This window comes from Podarcis cretensis (genome assembly GCF_951804945.1).
Source record: "Podarcis cretensis genome assembly, chromosome: 6".
NCBI lineage: Eukaryota > Metazoa > Chordata > Lepidosauria > Squamata > Lacertidae > Podarcis > Podarcis cretensis.
Window position 1 is genome coordinate 29,638,138 of NC_137175.1, and position 21,805 is coordinate 29,659,942.

General features: G+C 40.5%; 1 protein-coding gene and 1 long non-coding RNA gene across 8 annotated transcripts in view; one reads left to right on the forward strand and one right to left on the reverse strand.

Annotated features, from left to right (window-relative positions):
* Positions 1–3,173: 3,173 nt before the first annotated feature.
* The window catches only part of ASIP (agouti signaling protein), a 90,129-nt gene continuing 71,497 nt past the window's right edge, over positions 3,174–21,805 (reverse strand). The window contains exons 3-6 of the mRNA XM_079980079.1: positions 19,681–19,841; positions 14,837–14,898; positions 6,146–13,105; positions 3,174–5,040 (exon numbers count right to left, since the gene is read on the reverse strand). Of these exons, the coding sequence (XP_079836205.1) occupies positions 12,929–13,105; positions 14,837–14,898; positions 19,681–19,841 (400 nt within the window). The 3' untranslated portion in view covers positions 3,174–5,040; positions 6,146–12,928. The remainder of the gene's footprint in view (positions 5,041–6,145; positions 13,106–14,836; positions 14,899–19,680; positions 19,842–21,805) is intronic.
* Positions 13,119–21,805, forward strand: part of LOC307218066 — an 80,274-nt gene continuing 71,587 nt past the window's right edge. For all 7 annotated transcript variants that reach the window (XR_013839727.1, XR_013839728.1, XR_013839729.1 and 4 more), the window contains exons 1-2: positions 13,119–14,181; positions 18,421–18,552. This is a non-coding gene — a long non-coding RNA (uncharacterized lncRNA). The remainder of the gene's footprint in view (positions 14,182–18,420; positions 18,553–21,805) is intronic.

Here is a 21,805-nt window from a genome sequence, read left to right on the forward strand (position 1 = left end):
CGTCCTGCATCCAACTATCCCCCTTTGATAGTCCTTCCTTTATGGAGTAAAATAAAAGTGGACTGGTGTAAATCCGATGTATGGTTGATTTGCTATGAATTTATAACAGAAACGTTGTGTATGTCGTGTGTGAGTGTGTCGTGTTTGTACAAACTGAATGATTGGGGGGGGGTGTTTTCTGCAACAGTAGACACTTGCACTGAACATGACTGAATGTTGCCCATTCTTAAATATCTGTATCACCACTGCAACTTGTGATCTTGCTATGTAAGGAGAAGGGGAATAAACTAGAGGAACACCTCGGGTAAGCAGAAAAACAAAACGTGTGTGTATTTCCCCCCGCCCCTTTGGCAATCTAGAGGTGCTTGGGGCAGGGGGAAATGCACTGTGTTTATGGGCCTGATTTTGTGAGAAATGAAACAGGGAAGGAATCAGCAGGAAGGAAGAATGATAAGGCAAAGTACTGATGAGAAGCAGGTGTGTTGGCCAGGACCTTCAGAAGGAGCTGGCAGCCTCCTGGTGCTTTTAAAATAATGGCGTAATCTTGGCTAAAAGGATGAGATTTGTGGTGTTTTCTGCTGCACAAATGATGAGCTGGGAGGTTTGGCCCACAGAAATAGCAACAAAATCTTTGTGCCATCTTCTCTAGCTGGGCTAACTGCAGTTGCCAAAGGAAAAAGGTAACTTTATGTTCATTGCTCTTCTGTTTGGGCAAGATAAACATTTTTATTAGGCACCTAAGGATTCTACATAAAACAGTATTCAGCCATTTCTGGCCCTTTGTAATAAATGAAGCTGTTGCCTTTATCTGTAATACATAATCTGAGATTTTCCTTTCTCAAGATTTGACCCGTTACATTTTTTGGTGTCTTCTTGTCTGATTTTAATTCCTGTTCCTTTCTTTGTGTCTTTTTTTTTGGGGGGGGGCAATCTTTTAAAAGATCAAATTTCACAAAATGTAATCAAAAGCTCCACAACATTGTTGCAAAGAGCGAAGTTGTATTCCTAAAGTTGCAGAAATTGTATCTCTGCATCTTCCACAGCAAATGAGTAACAACTGTACATCTAGGAAGACCTTCTGAGTCTCATAAGATTCAATGTTGTTCTGTTTACTCAATTGCAATATGTACCTCTGACAGAGGAAGGCATGAGCTCCAGTTACTCAGTGGTGTTTTTCATGGGTTATGTTATGGGTAGGCAAACTAAGGGGCCAGATCCAGACCAATCATCTTCTAAATACGTTCGGCAAAAGGTCTGGGAATCAGCGTGTTTATACATGAGTAGAACGTGTCCTTTTATTTTAAATGCATCTCTGGGTTATTTGTGGGGCCTGCCTGGTGTTTTTAAATGAGTGGAATGTGTGCTTTTATTTAAGATGCATCTCTGGGTTATTTGTGGGGCATAGGAATTTGTTCATCTCCCCCCCCCCAAAAAAAAATATAGTTCAGCCCCCCACAAGGTCTGAGGGGCGGTAGACCGGACCCCTGCTGGAAAAGTTTACCCACCCCTGGGTTATGTCATGTAGTTAAGTGCAATCTCTCTCCCCCCACCCCATCTCTTGTATTAGTGATACTGCGGCCACCCAAAACTCACTTTTACATGAATTCTTTTGCCCTCAGTACATTGGCAAATGGTCATCACATCAGTCAGTAGAGAAACCTAAATTTCCAGAAACTAATCAGTGCTCCCCAGGGGAAACAGAACACTTTAGCAAAAGAAACAGCCATTTATTTAAAGAATTGCTTCTTATTGTGGCACCTGGCTATTGAGGTGATGAGTTTTAGCTAAAATGACAAATACTATTCAGGCTGGCCTTACCTCCCCAAGGGCCCTCCAGATTTTATAAACCGTTTTCATCTGCAAGATGATTGGGGATTTGGCCAGTTTTCTTTCAAGATCAAAAGGAATTCCAAGATCAAAAGAAGATTCTTGTTGTATGTGAATGTTTCTCTGGTTTGGGTTGAATTGGAGAGATTTGTGGCCTAGTTGGGAGGATGGAATGTGGGGAGGGTAGGAGAAAATGAATTTCATCAAATAAACATAGCATTACAAAATGGGCCCGAGTCTGTGCTGTGTAGGTAAACCTTACCTGAAGAAATAAAAAGTGAGAGGAGGGGCTGGTGAAGCACGTTGCCGGTTGGAAGGGGGTTGTATCTCTTTGAAGCTTGACAAAGTTTATTCAGCTGTCATTTTGGCTGGTCATCTGTTCAGGGCTGGCTACAGCACCGGGATTCCCTTGGTAGTTACCAGGGAATCAGCACCATGACAAGGCCCATCATTGATGCTCATTGTCCTCGCTATATTTCTGAAGCAACACTGCCTTTGGAGAAACTGGAGAATTAAAATGCTAGTCCTCAGCCACCAGATGCTGTTGCTGCTACATGTGAACATATTAAACTGTGTGTGCTATAATGAGTCACACTGTACCTACTTAAAGTATGGAACTCATTCTCACAAGAGGCAGTGAGGGCCACCAATTTGGATGGCTTTAACAGAGAATTGGACGAATACACTGGGCATAAGGCGATCAGTAGCTGCTTGGCATAATGGCTTTCATTGTCAGAGGCAGCACGTATCTGAATATTAGTTGCTGGGAATTGCTTCAGTGTAGTGGAAGTGCTGGCTTTGGTTGGACTAAAGTGTTGAACTAGGACTGTGAAGACCCAAAATCAAATTCCTACTCAGTCATGAAGCCCACTGGGTGACCTTGAGCCAGCCATGCTCTCTCAGCCCACCTCACAGGGGTGTTGTGTGAATAAAATGGGGGTGGGGTGGAGAACTGTGTATGCTACCTTGAACTCCTTGGAGCAAAGTTGGCATTTAAATATAATAATAAATATAATGTAATAATCAACAGACTAATGGAATTAGCTTTTTGACAGAAGAGAGAACATAATTTGGTTGAAAGACAGACATAAACTTGGAGCCCACCATTCAGAAGTTTGAAGCAGAATATAATAGTTTCATTCATACACTGAGAGAAGACCTTGAGAGGCTCAGAGCTTTTGAGCAAAAGAATGTATAACATTCATTGTGGAATCATCTCCACAGTTTCCTTTATAATCACATTTCTACTGATATTATTATGTATGTTACTCTTCAATCTATATTATCTTGACAGTGATCAGGAAATTTTCCTTCCCAACCCAATTATTTTTAAAAGACAAGAAGCATTATTTTTGATAAATACTTTATTCGTTTCCATACCCTGTAAACGATCACGCAATGTGAGCCACGGCCAAGAAATTCAGTAAGGCATATGATTATTTCACAGTGCTTATTGTGGAACACATTGTCCTTTTTGCTATTAATTATCATGGTAATGAGTCACAGGAAATATTAGAAACAACATCTTGCGCACACCTTTGTATCCAAATAGTGGTGAAAAAGCAGTAGTAACAGAAGATCATGTGAGTGTATGGAAAAAAGACATAATTAATTCCTGGTTAATTCTAAATGCATAACAAAATAGTTAACTGCGGGCCAAAGGAGATATGACATCTGGGTGAAAGCAAGTAATGTGCACAGTTTAAAAAAATGTCAAAAAGCCATTATGGGGGGGAGGAGAGGATATCGGGACTGTTTTCAATCCCCCTGACTGCTCCTGATAAAATTACCTCTGAAGCAGACAATGGGAGCTCTCCCCTTCAGAACTAATAGAAGTTTTGGGGAGGGAAAATGTTCATTGGATTTTGAAGTGGGGGATATGGTCAAATCTTTCCCTGTGCACCATGCTATCAACATCACATCGAATTTGGTCCTGAATTACTGTGTTAAAAATCTCATAACGGTCTAAGTAAAAAATATTTAACTGCATTTAGCTGCCCATGTGCTTGTTCACATCTCCACACACGTATACATGCCCACATGTAGACCAAATGTTGATTTGCTTTTCTTACCAAACTTTATGCTGCTTCGAAGTAAATAAACTCTAAATGAATACATCTTAATACTGGTCTTCAAATATCGGAAGGGCTGTTATTGCAGAGTATGAAATAGGCTTACTCTCTGTTGCTCTGGAGATCAGGACTAGAACCAACAGGTAAAAATGGCAGGAAAGCAGATTTTAGATCTCTGTTTAGGCAAAACTCCCTAACGATAAATGTAGTTTGACAGTGAAGCTGTGTACATGCTGTAAATGTAAAGATGACTGCCCCCTGGAAAGAATTCTGATAGCTGTAGTTAGTTAAGTGCTGAGAATTGTAGCTTTGTGAGAAGTAAGCTACAGTTCCTCAGGAGGTGGGGGTCTTTCCTTTGCTGGAGATATTTAAACTCAAAAAATCTTCATTTTCTGCAAAAGAGGTGTTTGTTGTTGTCGAAACAGGGAGAGTGGGAACTTCAGAAGAAGAAAAATGTGGGACTGGTGTGGAGCCTAAGTTGATAACAATATCTCCCCCCCAAATTATATCTATGTTATAAAAGCCTTGCTTCTCCCTAGTAATGGTGGGGCTCTTTCACAAAGCGGAATTTGTCAAATTCGTACTTTCTGAAACAATATGAGAAGTGCACTTAACCAAATTTTGTGATGCAATTGTTTCACCAATCAGAGTTGACAAAAATGCACATATTAGGTAAAAATATGTATAAAAATGAATATATTCTTGAACATAACATATAAAATGCATTATATGGCTAGAAATTGCTTGCAAAAAGCGTATATTAGTCAAAACTTCATATGTGTATATTAGACTAAATTTCCACTGAAATGCTGAAGAACTTTCACAAGGATCTTAAAACAGAAAATTGTCAAATTTCTCTAGAAATATGCAAAACCAAATTTAAGATTGGAAAAGTGAGAAATACAGAGAACCAAAAATTGACAGAAGTATCAGTAAGCAAAATGGGATTTACTTTCATTTTTGTTTTTGCATAGGATTGCAGGATTAAGAACTGATTGTTATTGGAATGGAATATGGAATTGAGAAGAAAACCACATATTTGGTTCCTAAACCTGTATTTATTGAGCTAATACAAATGTGGGGCAAAGAGGATATTTGCCAGTGAGATTTGGTGGGTGATAAGGAAGAGTGCTTAAACTTTCTTATACTAGAGGGGCCACTAGGGGCGCATCAGAAGATGGCTGACAATAACATCTCTCCGACCCACACGAGGTAATTTGGAGGCTGTGATGGGAGTAATAGCCTCCCTACCTCCCCAGGATTGTGGGGGAGGGGCTGCCCTTGCCTGCTGTGCCCTATACCACCCCCGAATTTGAGGGGATGGGGGAACTAGGCAGAATGCCCTTCTGTGCATATCGGCGCTCCTGGATGCTGCCTCTGATCTGCGCCTCTAACTGCAAGAACCTCAAAAGAAACGATTAGGATGAAGCGAATGCACATATTTCAAGGAAGGAGGGGGAGTAAAGACTGCTAACAGAAGAGATCTCTGATAAACGAGATGAGTCGGAAGAACAAGAATTAACCAGATGAAGACACACCAAGACTTGGTATGGCAAAAGGACAGGATGGGGGAGGGGAAAAAACTTTCCTTTCTTTCCTCTATGTGATTAAACAAGAATCCCTCCCCTCACAAGTCAGAAATGTCATTTGAAGGACTTAAGCTGTGGATTTATGTCTGTGTGGAGATAAACTTTCTAACCAAAGCATACTTTAAGAAGAGTGTGTATAAGGGCTTTGGAATGACGCAGTTAAAAATACCATCGCCATATTGGGAAGTTCTGTCGGAGGACTTAAGTCTGGGAGGAGAAATAGAGCTGTTTTTATATTGTGGGTGAAACTTCTCAGAGGGACTTAAGAATGACAGTTCTGTGATTAATGATGGAAAGAGCGATGTTATTTATGAATGCGATGATATATGGAAACCATCTCGATTTGAGGATTGGATGAACGGAAAATTCACACAGGATTATTATTGGTGTTTATCGGCTTAAGGAGATTATCAGAAGAGATCATAAAGAAAAAAGAGAAAATATACGAACAAGATGAGATGCGGAAACAGCAAGATAAGACTGGGTGGACATTAACGCAGTAGCAAGAAGATGATCAGAATCCCCCTTCGGATCTTGAAATATGGGTCCCCTCAACAAAATTTAAAATTCGGCTTTGTAATTCGGAATTTATGTGATGTGATGTGATGTGATTTGATTTGATTGGTTGGTTAATAAAAATTATTAAAAAACAACAGCCTTATACTAACCACTTCTCTCCTGCAAATGGTTCTCCCGCCTATCTTTCCCCTCAGCTGAACTTACTGCTTTGGAGCCCAGGTGGGTGAAGAAACAATTCAAATCATTGGAAAGGGCATTTGTAGGGGAGAATCAGCAGCTGGAGAACTCCTTCCACTGCTGTTTCCTTTTAAGTTCCACCAGCCCTCATATTTCCCTTGTAAGGAAAACACGGAGTTGGGGACACCATATTTTCATCATGTGGTTCCACCTAAATAAGGAATTCATGATCTAGGCTGCAGTATTTCTATTTTGTTTTGCTGTGGTATTAGGCAGTCTCCTGACATAATATGTTATCCAACCCAAGTTAAACACATTTAAAGTCTAATTGATTTCAATAAAAGCGAAAACCACATTCTTAATTATCTTCTACAAGTTATTATCCTTCATTTGCTTCTGCTAATAATTGTATTTTTACTCTAGCACAGCCCCTCCCAACCTTGTGCCCTCCAGTTGTTCTGGATTACAACTCTCATCAGCCCTCAGTCCAAAACATCTGGAGGACACTCAATTGGGGAAGGCTGCATGAATCATTATTATTTGTCTGGTTCTCTTTCATTCCCATCTTCATGTATTGGTCTTTAATAACCAGTGTGATATTTTTATTACTCCTTTTTGAAGAGGAGCCCTCACAGCTGGGATTTTGTTAAGTTTGCTTGACAACCATACTACAAGGCTCCCTGATATTTTGTGCTGCCATTAATTTAAAAAAGCAGGTTATGATGCTGTGCAAGATTTCTGCTGTTTGGTGGAATCCAACAAAAGGCAGAAATGGGTTTACTGGATTGAGGCCAAGGTGGCTGGTTTGTCCTCTGTCAACACTTTCATATTAGACAACAAGATCAACATGCCATGCTAAAAATCTGAACTCTAATTTTGGAGAACATTATTGTGAATTTGGAAATGATTGAAACCTCATATCTGAACATCACTGGATGGATGGCTGCTTTTATGGTGTGAACTATCCCTTCTTTTCACTTTGGGGTTTTTCTTTGTAAGCAAATTAAGTGCAGATCTCCAACGCTGTAGGGCTGATTAGAAGTACCGTAATTGTTACGAGCATTTTAATAGAATCCAACCTTCTAAGATTTATGGCAGTCAATAGACAAGGTTGAGGGAGACAAATGTTCTTTGAGGTTTTGTCTGTCACTGCTTAGACTCCCTCTTGGTCTCTGTCTCTGTCTTTCTGTCCCAACTTCATAGAAGGATGGACTAGCAAACCTGCCCTCCACTCTCTCTTAACATCTGGCCTTTATATTGAGCACTGGTCTTTGAAGAGGGTGAAAAAGAATTAAATAGCAAAGGCATAAAAACAAACGTTTCTGAGCCCACTTCACAGAATACATCTATATTTTTTGTGTCTCTTTGTTTACTTTGTTCTCACACAGTTCTCTGTAAGGAAATCCAAGTCTGCAAGTTATCCTCATGCCCCAGAAAGCCCAATGACAGATGATTCACTGTGCTTTAATACAGATGTGAGAGCACATCTTAAGAAAATAGCTCCTGTATGCTTGGGGAATGTGTGAAGGGCACTCAAGTAAATTCTGCTTGGATATAGCCACGTTATGCACTACACCGAGTGAGGTGGCAGAATTACAGATTGTACCACCATACCAGTGTTCAACAGCCTGGTGCATCTAGATGGTTTGGGTTTTATAATTCTCATCAACCTCAGCCAGCACATTGCATGACTGTTGTTTGGAGGGCACAAGATTGGTGAAGGGTGAACCACGTAATTCTAAACCTTTTTCACATTGTGCTAATTAAAGCCTGTTGACTATTAAAGCTCTATGATGGATTTAGGGGTTGTTATTATTTCTGTATAGACCGTAGCTTTTTTATATTTTAAAAAATAATCATGGTGTGTTTAGAACATAATCAACCACTTCAACCATAATATACCACTTTTTTGGGGGGGGGGGATTTGTAGAACACTTTTTTTTTTTTGCAAAATCTCAAAAAACATTCTGACAGCTGAATCCTGGCATATGGCAGCTCTAACCAGAAGCAATGCAGTTCAGAATTCAGGCATGGTTAGGATTGTACTGTTGTTAGTCCGCCACCTCATCAGAGCATAAGACAAGACCTGCTGAATTGGTTCAAAAGTTCCTCTAATTTAGTACCCTGTTCCCAACAGTGATCAGTCAGATTCTTCTGGAAAGGGCCTTCACATCCCCCTTAGTTTTTTTTGTATTCAGCAGTACAAATGGGGACGTACAAAAAACCAAAGTTCACTGTTTTAATTTGTATGCATTCTCCTCCTAAATTAAATAGTTTTTTTAAAAAAATTAAACATTAATTAGTGTGCCAAAAACTCATCTTCCTAAATATACATATATAATGCTTTGCTATGTTGTGTGTTCATGTTCAGGGGAATCATTTTAAATTGACGCCTGCAGATAAAAACAAGACTACTGTTACACTGGTAAATTTCCTGGAGGAAATAATATGCAGGAGGATTTTGGAAAGATCTTGGACATTCGGCTACCAGCACCCTGACCATGGACTATGCTGTCTGGGACTGATGGGAATATGAAAACATTTGGAGGGCCACAGCACTGATCAAAAGTTCCTCTAATTTGGTATCCTGTTCCCAACAGTGATCAGTCCCTGTCTTAAAGGAACCGCTTTTCTCACTTGTGAATTGTTTCGCTGAGCGACAAAGCAATATTGGCACACACTTATCAAATTATGTATATTATTCAGGTGCCTGAATAATTTGACCATGGGTACTATATGCAATTTTCTGTTCTTCCTCAGGCAATAAGGTGTCTTGAGCCAGCCCTGAACCTTCAGTATTCTCTTTAAGTCATGCAGATAAAGGTGATTTCTTTTACAGTGCATCTATGCATATAGATGCCTTTTGATATCCTCTCTTCTTCAGTTTTTCAATACGGGGGTTCTATTTTGGTATAAGCCAGAGGTAGGCAACCTAAGGCCCGGGGGCCGGATCCGGCCCAATCGCCTTCTAAATCTGGCCTGTGGATGGTCCGGGAATCACCGTGTTTTTGCATGAGTAGGATGTGTCCTTTAATTTTAAATGCACCTCTGGGTTATTTGTGGGGCATAGGAATTCGTTCATCCCCCCTCCCCCCAAATATAGTCCGGCCCACTGGCCCATGGTCTGAGGGACGGTGGACCGGCCCACGGCTGAAAAAGGTTGCTGACCCCTGGATAAGCAGTCTTATTTCCCTTGGTTATCTTCAGCTTGCTGTACAAACATTCTATATCTATAGTTATTTTTCTTTATTGACAGTATGCCAACATTGGTTCATTTTTTAAAAAGAAGTGTTCCCTTTCCTTCCTTCCTCAGTTTTATTTTCCTCACATAACTTCATTCAATTTTGCTTTCAGGACCGGCCTCACCATTAAGCAGAGTGAGGCTGAGGCAGCTCCCTCAGGCAACCGATTTTGCATGTTATGCAAGGGCAGAAAAAAGGTTAATTTATATACTTGTTGTATTTATACTCCCAGAGGGGAGGGGTGGAGAGGCACCTATGGGATTATCTGATTTAGGAGCCAAAATAACTAGACCAGCCAAAGTTACAATGCACCTTGACTGGGAATGTTGTTCTGCCTTAGGCAGAAAAGTGATTTGGGCCTGCCCTCTCAGAAGGGAAACCATTTCATGTTTACTTGAAGCTAATAATTAGTCCGAAGAATATTAGTCAATTTTAAGTAAACTTGAAATAAAGGGGGTGGGGTGGGAGAGAGAAATCAGGTTTACTTGAAGCTAAATAATTCAAAGACTATTTATAGGACTATTTATTTATCAACTTCAAGTAAACTTGAAGTGTTTTTCCTTATCCCTGAGAGGGCAGGCCCAAGTCACAGATCAAAGCCTATTTATTTATCAGCTTTGTTCAAGTAAGCTTGAAATATTTTTGCTTATCACCTCTTTTATTCAATTTGCTCCACTCTTTTTTGGTCATAAAACAATAATGTCTATGTTTCCTTAGGCAGCCTATAGATTTCTTACATTATTTTTTAAAGTACTGTGTATTTATTTGTATATGCTCCTCCTCCTCTATACTGTGTGATTCTTCTGTGTTGTTGCTATTTTTCTCTGACAGTGCATGTGGAAATTTATTTATTTATTAATCCCAAAAAGAAACATAAATAGCATAAGAAATGCTATTTTTATTGATCTGTATTAATGCCTGTTATTTATGCAATACAAATTGAACATATACCGTTAATTCCCCCCCCCCTTATTCTTTCACTGTTTTTTCCATATATTTTAAAGTTGCTAAATGTTCCTTTTCTTCATAGTTGATGGTTGGTTGAGAGTCATGCATTGCAGTGAGGTGGTCTAGATGATTGTTGGGGTCCCTTCAAGAGATGGGAAGGCCTGGGAAAAAACCCAGAAAAATTGGGGGGGGGGACTCAGTTCCCCCCCAAGCCAATTTTTTTCTGTTTGGAAAAAAACTGAAAAAACCCTGGTGTCTCTCCCCACCCCCCATTTTTCCAATTCCCAACAGGCCTTAGATATTCAGTGTTTTCATCTCAATTTAAGTTTCCTCTTTTTTTCTATTTCGCTATGGATTTCTGCCTGACGTATTGCTTTGCTGCCCTATCCTATTCCTCATCGCGACAGACACTTTATATTTAAAGAACATTCAAGCAGACATTTAAAGCACACAACATATTCCAAAGAATCCTGGGAACTGTAGTTTATGAAAAATACCTGGAATTGTAGGTCTGTGAAGGGGGAACTGCACTGCAGAGTTATTGGAAAGTACCCATTGCTAGCAGATGAGTTGATTAACCTGTATAGATTAAGCAAGAAAACTTGCTTAATCAACACAGCCTGCAGAGCCCAGGTATTTTTGGGACAGAGTTTGAATTAATTTGGTAAAGAAATCATATCTATTTTAGCACAGGCTACCTAAAAGTGGAGATATTGAGATGAGATTTGCTGCAGTGATAGAATGTATTTAATTTAAAAAAAAATAAAAGAATGAAAGAGGAGTGCATTTTTTCACAATGGGAAGTAAATGTAGTTTGTGATGTAGTGACGGGCACCAATTGTGATGGTTTAAAAAGGGTTGGATTCATGAAGGATAGCTCAGTTGGTTAGAGTGTGGTGCTGATAACACCAAGGTTGCAAGTCTGATCTCTGTAAGGGACAGCTGCATATTCCTCCACTGCAGGGGACAGGATCAGGGATGTCCAACCAGTAGATCGTGATCTACTGGTAGATCCCCAGCTGATCCTGGTAGATCATGGGATCCTTAAAAAGGTAAAGGTACCTCTGACCGTTAAGTCCAGTCGCGGACGACTCTGGGGTTGTGGCGCTCATCTCACTTTACTGGCCTTGGGAGCCGGCGTTTGTCCGCAGATAGCTTCCGGATCATGTGGCCAGCATGACTAAGCCACTTCTGGCGAACCAGAGCAGAGCACAGAAACTCTCCTTACCTTCCCGCCGGAGTGGTACCTATTTATCTACTTGCACCTTAACATACTTTCAAACTGCTAGGTGGGCAAGAGCTGGGACTGAGCAACGGGAGCTCACCCCATTGTGGGGATTCGAACTGCCGACCTTCTGACTGGCAAGTCCTAGGCTCTGTGGTTTAACCCACAGCGCCACCTGCGTCCCCACATCATAGTAGCAAAGTAAAAAAAGAATATTTGTGCATGTGAGAAGTGCTTGTGGAAAAAACTAAAAAACTGTGCAATCCTCCCCCCAAAAAGCTCAACAACCCTCCTAAAAAAAGCTCAAAAATTCTGGGCAGTCCACCGCACGCATGCTCCTCTTCCCTCCAATGACAATGGGTAGATCACTGCCAGTTTTTTTTTTTTATACTGGGAGTAGATCACATTCTCTTGGCAGTTGGATATGCCTGGACTAGATGATCCTCAGGGTTCCTTCCAACTCTATGATTCTATGATTTCTTTATGAGTAAAGTCATTAATGGCTGCTAGGCGCAATAGCCTTTTGTTACCTTTTGTTACAGAAGCAGTGCACCTCTGACAACCAGTTGCTGCGGACAACAGCACAGGAGAGGTCTATTACCTTTGTATCTTGCTTGTAGGATTCCCATAGGCATATGGTTAGCCACTGTGGTAAATAGGATGGGCTGGATTTGTGGCATGTTGTGTTGATATCATACTATTCAGTAGGTGTCTGTGGAACTAAGTGCGGCCATACTCCCCGCTTCAAAGGAGATGCAGTGGTCATAATTTGGGTAAGGGCCACTCTTTTCTAGACCTTGGGTTGGCAGTTTCAACAGGCTTTTATCTTCCACCCTTGACAGAAAGCTAACTATAAAAGACTGAGCAGTAGCTTGTCTCCATCTGCCCTATACTATTTAAAAATCTTCTTTATTGCTACATGGCTGACTTTCTGGAATGTGCCTTTTGTAGCTAGTCAGTGGCCCATGTTTCTCATTCAAACTTGTAATGTGCAATATAATACCACTTCTGAAGAGAGATATAATTCCTTCTTGACATGAAATCTGCTTCTTTTCACCTCTCTTGTAAATACCCTTTCAGGCCGTCAGGCTGCATCTCCTTTCTTTCCATTCATTGTCATACTTGCTAGGGCAGTGGCTGTCTTGTTTATGACAGCATTTACCTCATGAAATATATCCCATAATTCATGCAGTTTGGGAGGGAGTAAAAGCCAGCCAGCTTCAAAAGTTCTTGGCTTCCTTTGCAATGCACATAAGACAAAGAGGCCTAGAAGACACACTTATGGGTCTAATAAGACACAGAGTCCCCGTGGCATCCCTGGTTTTTGATTTAGCAGTTTGGGTTTCCCATACGGCAGTAGCAGACTGTCTGAAATAGTCGGCAGTGACAGAAGGCACAAAAATCGCAGCAGGGACGAGATGGTGGCTTGCAGCTTGACCAAGTAGGCACACAGTTGGGTGGTGGTGGTGGTCTGGGTTGGGGAGGCTTTTTTTGCTGTGCCTTTTTCTGAGGAGGGGAAAAAAGGATGAAAAGCTTAATAAATCTTGGCTACAATAAAGTATAATAAGAGTTCCAACAGTGTAAGGTTGCCATAGTTCAGGACACCCCAAAAGTTGTTGAGTTTTTTTAAAGGAAAGCCTGCACAGTTTTTCTATTGACTTGCCTAAGATCCAAGACAAAGCACCACATTCCCCCTGGACGTCAGTTCCACCTCTGAAATCCTGTTAATGTCTGGGAAGATCCAGATGTATGGCAGCCCTGCAACAGTGAGGATTTGTTGCTCTTAAAAAAATCTACTTAAAATAAAATTCCAGAGAAGGGCCATAGATCACTAGTAGAGTGTATGCTTTCCTTGCAGAAGGTATTGGGTTCAATCCCAGGCATCTCCAGTAAGGGTGAACTGAAACCCTCAAGAGTTATGGCTTGTCAGGGTTGACAATACTAGGTTGGATGAACCAGTGGTCTAACTCAGTATAAGGCAGATTTCACTGTTTCTACTGGTCTGTGAAGCTGGTAAATGTAATATATCAACATTGTTGAATAATAAAGAAGCTTAAAAAAAACATTATTGAAGGTCAGGAAGAAAGTCTGTGATCCATTTTTAAATCCAATTTTTTGCATACCTGTCAATTACTGTAGTTTTACTGTGGATATGTGTTGTTCTCTGGAAATAAGCTTATTTTCCTATCTAGTTGTTCTGCTGAAGGCAACCGTATAATTTTTCTTTTAGCATGTCTGGCATTCACAGATAATCTCATGGTTCAATTGATCCGACTGTATAGATTCTGATTTAGTTCTCTACTAGCAGTCAAACCTAATATCAAACTTGTAATTAGTGCCAACCCTGTCCCCCCAAACTGTGGGATATAAAGCTGTCAGTCAAGTCCAACATTCCGAGAAGACTAACCGCCTCTATGTGGCAGGCAGTTTTGTCAGCTGGTTGGTTGCTGCTAGGAGTTTTAACTGGTAACTGCTCGGATGCAGTGTTCTCATGATTCACTACTATCTAGTATATAGTTTATCTGTCATGTAACCTAAGCCTGCCTTCAGGAACAACTGTGTAAACCTGAATGAATCTGAAAGTAAAGTAGTTTATGTTAATATGATTCAGATTCATGTGTGTTTTCTTTAAGAGGAACAGAAAAGGATTATCAACCAGGAAGGTATAATTATTGATAGGACTCAAACGAGTTAGCAACCCTCTTGCTGCTGCATAAACTCAAACAGAGGATCGTTTAAACTCTGCTAAATTATATAAACGTCCCCACACGAAGCATATCCAGTATACAGGCAACCCCTGATTTACACTAGGGTTATGTTCCAGATTATCAAGCACTTGCATGAAATCATGTGCAATTGAAACACTTCACATATGGCACATGTGGCCACCATCTTATTGAAGCTAAGTAGTTCTGGCCAGAGTGGCAACTGCTTGGGAATTACAGTTATGCTGCCTTGGCTTCCATGAAGGATATTGTGTGTCTGTGTATGTATGAACTTTGGACTAAACTAGATGTGAGGTACATACCTTGCTTTTTTCTTAACTGATTTTAGAGTGTGAAGACACATAAAGGTGAGTTATATATATAAGAACAGAGATACTGTACTTGCTAATATAAGCTGGTAATATAGATATCCCCATCAGCAACAGAAATGTAAAAGTGAGAAGTCCTATAACCTGTTACTGACAACTTGAACTATTTTGACGTTGCTGACTTTTCAAGATGGATCACTCACCTTCATAGATTTCCTTTTCTCAGCCTCATTCCTGCTGAGCTTCAGGGACGTTTTGGTTAAATCTTTAGAGGGGAAAAAACATTTTATTAAAGGTGTTACAATGCACGAATGTGTAACATGAAAGTAGATACTTTGTGTTAAGTTGTGGGCGAACATAGCAGACGACACAGTGATTCTTCAAACAGCTCTTCTTTATTCCGATGTCAGAACAGAACTAAACTGAGGGGCTCAGTCAGCCTGCTTATATAGAGCTTCAGTACCTTGTTACTGTAACAACATTCTAAAACTATCCAATCACAGAACGTCACTTTTCGATCCTTCATTTGCCTACAAAACTATCCAATCACTGAACGTCACTTTTCGATCCTTTATTTGCATAACTATCTACAGTATCCCCCTGCTGGCCCAGGGTGATAACTTCAGTACATAACACTTTGTGAGACATGGATTTTCTCACATTGCTTGTCCCTGTCCCCTTATTCCAAGTAATGTGGCAAATTACAATATGTAACATGATGACATCACCCTCTGTGTCACCTCACATTTTGCTTACTTCAGAGGTAGGTGATGTAGTACCTTCCAGATGCTACTACAACACCATGTTTCATCCCCGTGAGTCCATATACAGACCAGAACGAAGGATTGACTGATGCCCCAAATAACTCAGTTGCAGGGATTCCAAAGAAATATGCATAAAATGGCAAAGTGATCAGTTCAAGTGCTTTATATCAAGAAGGTTACATACAGCAATGCAGGATTCCTTGCTGCTATACCTCAGGATGGATACTGAAACAGCAAGCACCATAGCTTTGTTTGTGACAGGCCAATTGTATATGGGCTACTTATATAAAAAGCCAGCTACGTAAGCTGGCCCCAATTAACAACCCCTGGCTTAGAGGTCCGTTCCCCAGTCCCATTCATCTCTCAGATAAGGGAGTGGCTGAAAGGCAGCCAGCTTGAGACTTTAAAGCTTCAAAGCAAGCAGATAAACATGTATGAGTTTATTTTTGCCGTAAATACGAATTAGTCTTGGGGTTATCTTGACTACCAAGATGGTGTTTACAGGCCTTCCGGGACATTTGCACCATTTGGTTCTATACCCTGCCACCTCCCTGATCACTGGTCACATTGACAGGGCCTGCTGAGTACATTTGGAGGGGGGTACAGTATTGCTTTTTATATGCCATACATCATGAGATGTCAATTGTAGGGTCAGAAGAACTATACATACAAAAATATACTTATGAAGAATGGGGGGGGGGGTAAAGAGATGGGGAGTGATGGCAACTCTATGCTTCTCATCTATCTGAGCACTAAAAAACGTTTTGGGTAACCCTTACTGAATTATATATAATCTAGTGCAACCACCTTGCTCCATATGTTCATTTGATTTTGAGCATGCCAGGTTTGCTTGAGCTTTTGAGCATTCAGCTTATCACCAGGTGACATTGCCTATAACTTTCAGCACTTGGAGACATAGCTTCTGCAACTCTCCTCCTATTTCTCCAACAGTTCTCTAACCCACCTCCTTTCTTCACCTCTTGCAGGTGAAAATAATCTCCTTAATAGGCTGGGTGGAAGTATGACATTGAAGAATTGGGTAGGTTTGGATGTAATGAGAAGCCATGGTTTCCTGCTGTGTCAGGTGTGGGGAATCATTGGTCCTCCAGATGTTGCTTAACTACAGCTTCCATAATCCCTGGCTATTGGCCATGCTTGCTGCACAGATGCTCTTACAAAAATATAGTACTGCTAAAAATCATTGTAATTCAAATCAAACCTTTATACACCACCTGGATATAAAGCCATAACTGACCCTCTGCAGACAGATGTGATCCATGTGACGCTGTCAAAATCATATGTGGGCTGGGAGTATAAAGTGCATTGGGGCAGACAGGAAGGAATGTCTCTTCCTATCTTGTACCACTGAAATCACTGTTGCCCTACCACTTTCCAGATCAAAAATAACTCCACCCAGGAGAAAAAATGGCTGTGGGAAAGGACCCTTCTCACTCAGCTGTACATTAAATTACCTCCCTCCTTATGCTTTATAGCAATTTAGCACAACCTATGTCAGATCATGTTTCATCTAGTTCCTCTCTTGGAAATCTCACATAATAGATAATATGCCTTTTGTGTTTTAAATACACACTGAAAAGCCTTATGGTACTTGTTCATCATTTCCCTACTGAAGGATGTAATTGAAAAGGCCTACAAAAAGAGAGGTCACACCTTCTATCAGCGCTGACTTCCAGCACCTCTGCTGACATTTACTTTTGTCTTGCAGCCTTTCATCTTCCTGAATGCATCCATCGCTGCTGCTTCTAGGTCCTCAATTCCATCCCGATTTGCTTCATGTGCTCTTTGTAACTGATGATTACTCAAGAGTATAATGATCTCCATGTAATCCTGATGACAGTAAATCTATACTGATAGAAAGTGTGAAGCATCTTTTTACAGGCCTTTTCAATTACAGTCATTTCTCATTTGTCTATTTATATTTGTTTCTAATATAAGCAACCTCGCTTATATGCTCCCTTGCCCTTGCAGGGATTTATTTACACATACATTAATGTACATAGCAGGGTACTAGACATGTACCTTGTCTCTTTTCCTCTCTCAGTACCTTACTGTCTAGAGTCTAGAGTTTGGAAGTAGGTCTGAGTCACACAGTTATATTGTTCTTTTTTGATTTGTTAGAAAACCCAAGGTTGCAAAACAAAGAATTTCTCTCTGCCACTCATAAGAAGAGCCGGCTGGATCAGGTCAACGGCCTATCTAGTTCTGCATCCTGTTGTCACAATGAACAGCTAGATGCCTATGGGAAGCCCAAACATAGGAACTGAGTGCAAGAGCACTCTCCTCTACTGTGGTTTCAAGAAACTACTATTCAAAAACATCCTGCTTCTGGCATAGCCATTGTGGCCAGTAGCTAGGAGCCATTCTTCATGAATTTGTCTAGCCCCCTTTTAGAACCATTGAAGTTAGTAGTCATCCCTGCCTCCTGTGGGAGTGAATTCTATTGTTTAACTATGTATAAAGTAGTACTTTTTTTTTGTCTGTCCTGAATCTTCAAACATGACTCTGCATTGGATGTTCCTGAGTTCTAGCGTTATGAGAGGAGAAATTTTTTTCTCTATCTACTTTCTCCAAGTCATGCATAGCTTTTTACTCTCCATTTTCTCCCTCCTTTCTCCCCTTCATCCTCTCTCTCTCTCACTCTCATATACACACAAGCACATGTCCTATTCTGCCATCATCCATTCATTCTCGCATGTGCAGGTCCACTGGGTAGAGAAGCTGAAAGTATCATTGGAGGTTTGGGCACCATTGCATCTGAAAAGCTAGCTAGAATGGATCTTGGAAAGCAGTTGCTGCTTGTTTGTTCTGATAATACTGTGGTATTCCTCCACAGATGATCTATTGCTCCTTGGCAGCTCACTTTGGGAAGGAAAGAACCAAAGAGGAGGCTAGGCAGGGGATGTTCTATGGCCTGGTGGTTCTGGACCCATTCCAAGACATCTAATTTTAGCAACTGCCTGTATATCTTCATTTTTCCAAAGTGGACTTCGTTGCCATTACAGATGGATTGTGATAACACATCTTCTACCAAACCTCATGCAAGAGATAACTGAGATCCAGTTGACTTTGTCAGAGGAAGTAGAACACAACTCTGCTCCATTCTGGTAGTAGTGAACCTGACTTCAGCAGTCAAGGTAATTATTGAGATTTATTTTACATTGCTTTTATACTGCACCCTTCAGTTATATTCTATGATGGTTTACAAAAATACTTTGGGTGGGATTCACCTAAGGAGCCACATCTGCAGAAACCCTTGCAAGGGCTTCCACTTGCACAATGGAGCTTTCCCTCATCTTCTCCCCTTGTGTCCCTGAAATTACCTTGTGTAATTTCACAAATTACCTTTGTGTAATGCAAGCCTCCAGAACAGCACATGGGGAGGAAGGGGAATCATTCCATCTGGCGAGCTGAAATGCTTCTGCAGACAGAATGTTCAGAATAGTGCTACATGGAATTCCAACCGATATAGCTGGCGTTCTCATTCAAGAGCATTATAAAGGAAAGCGAATTCCACTATTGTCTTTTGCAATGTTCTGTGATTTATTCCCAAGCATTTAGAAGTCATGACAATCCTTAACTTGGGTAGGCTGTATTCTGAAATGATAGCAGATTCAGGTCAATTATGAAAGCCATATTTTGCTTAGATGTTGAGCTTTCCCAATATCAAATTTACTTTACTCTCAATTTAGTTCAATTAGCTATTTGTGAACAGATGGCTAATGTAAATGTGTTTCTATTAATCCCAGAATGCCTATGAAGAGCCTTTATAAAATTAGCCTTGAAGTTTTGATTGACTCATCTGGTAACTCTGTGATGTGGTGGGGTTCATATGGGTTCAGTTTGAGTAGTCCTGGAAAGCTACCCCATAGCTTTATGCTTTTTTTTAAGGATGACAGAGGCATTGGTGGGATTGCGATGATTTGAGCTAAAGTGCAAAGATAGCTAAGGGATTTACATGGATTCAGTCACTCAGTATCTAATAGGAGTATAGGCTTTTGTTTTTGAAAACGTAAAATTAATCAGCTGAATTTGAGAGGTGTTCCTTTCCACTCCTACTTGCCTGAAATGACGGTATTAGTTTATTTTAAAAATAAATAAATAATGGGAGTGCTCAGTTCCAGATTAGATCCAGTTTGATCAAGGCTGGGCTACAGAGTACCAGAAGAGAGGCAGAGGTAAAAGAGACACAATGAGTTCTTCTTTCAGAAGTTGCATGCCTCCCAGTTCTGTTTTTAAGATTCCAAACAGAAGACTTTACTGACCTACTATTGAGATAGGTGGGAGATCCGGAAACTTGATTTTGTTACTATTTACCGTACCGTTGACGGCATTCTGCTTTTCCTCAAATACCATGTAAGAGTAGCTGGTTATGAGCAAAGTGCAGCAGAGAAGGAAGCCAAGGAGGAAGTTCCTATATTCCATTCTGGTGAGAGAGAGAAAGAAAATAACACCGTATTAATTTTTTGTATCAGTCACATATACCTGGGGGAAAAGAGGGTAGTGCATATTATGTCAAAGTATACAAATATTTTTGCAGCATTTCGTTCTGTCCTTCCAACTAGTCACCTTTGCTAGAATGGAGAGAATGTAAGATCTTAAGCACACAAACCCTCTAGAAAGCCCTGGATTCACTTCTGGATGAGTTTTTTAGAAGATAAAAAGGCATCAAAAAGGATGCCAACTTTTTGTTGTTGTTGCCCTGCTCTGTTTGCAATAACCTCAGTTACTCACATCAGTATGGGGTCAAAGGAAGCAAAGGCTGTTGGGTTAAAGAGGCAAAATTATTACAATAGGGCAAAAATAGCAATCTCACTTTCATTTACTGATTAACCTTGCATCATCATCATCATCATCATCATCATCATCATCATCAATTTATTTTATTTATATCCCGCCCTCCCCAGCTGAAACCAGGCTCAGAGCGGCTAACAACAGTAAAATAATACAGCATTCTAAAAGCAATTCATTATAAAATCAGTTCAAATCAAATTAATGGGCTAGAGTTCTGCAAAGTAGCCAGAATATTATCACCACTGCCACAAGATAGGAAACACCTTTAAAATTTTGTTTCTATGACAAGATCTGTTTAACTATATTTTTGACTGGCTCCAGGAAGAAAATACATGCAATGTAATTGAAATAACTATGATTTGGCTTCTACAATTCGAAAAAAATCTGGTATACCAGAACAGGGAATGTAAACTGTAAACTGTTGTCAATGTGCAAATAATTAAAACAGAATTAAAAAGGGCTCCTTTTATATCCCTATGCCCTGTTCCTGCTATGTTGCCTTCTTGCAATTTCTCTTTGTTACTGTAAAGTAAATATTTGTCACTGCCTTTTGCTGAAACAATTGAAGTTATTGTTGAAGCAGTGTGAAGACATACATAAGAGAAAATACGAAGCACCTGATTGCTTGCATAAGGCAAGAGGAAAGTAAAGTATCAGCTTTCTTCAATCCATGAACAAACAATTAAACCCAAGTGAACACTATCAAATCAACTGAAAAATTCCAGTGGTGATCAAATTTAAGCAGCCATTTCCAAGTCAAACAGTTCCAAGTTTATCCATTCTTAAATATCAACTTAGTCCCATAAAAACTGCTGAACACATTTAAACTCAGTCATATTAACAACAACAACAATTTATTATTTGTACCCCACCCATCTAACTGGGTTGCACTGGCCACTCTGGGTGGCTTCCAGCATATATAAAAACATAATAAAACATTAAACCTTAAAAAGCTTCCCTATACAGGGCCACACTAAGAAGCTACCGTATTTTTCGCCCTATAGGACACACCGGCCCATAGGACGCACCTAGTTTTTTGGGGGGGAAATAAAGAAAAAAATTTTATCCCCCCCCCAGCTGCGGGGGAAGCCCGAGCTTTTAAAAACGCACCTACCGTAGTTTTTAGAGGAGAAAAGGATATCTGCCTGAAGCACGGGGCGTTCTGCTTCAGCGTGCCCCGCGTTCCAGGCATCAGGCTGCTATCCGCAGCCTAGGGAGCCTTGCGGGAACTCCCGCGGGCTCCCCAGGCTTGCTGATAGCTTCCTGAAGCCTGGAGAGCGAGAGGGGTAGGTGCGCACTGACCCCTCTCATTCTCCAAGCTTCAGCGAAAGCCTGCATTTGCCCCATAGAACGCACACAGATTTCCCCTTCATTTTTGGAGGGGGAAAAGTGCATCCTATAGGGTGAAAAATATGGTATTTTTAAATATCCCCAGAGTTAGGGGTGAGAGCTATGTATATAAATAAATAAATGGAGAGATCCAGTATTTTATTGGAGCTGAGATTTGACACATCTCCTCAAAACCATAATGGAGCTCCCCACCCTGAAAAAACCCAGAGCCAAATGAAGATAGGTTGTGGGTGCTCAGTGCACACT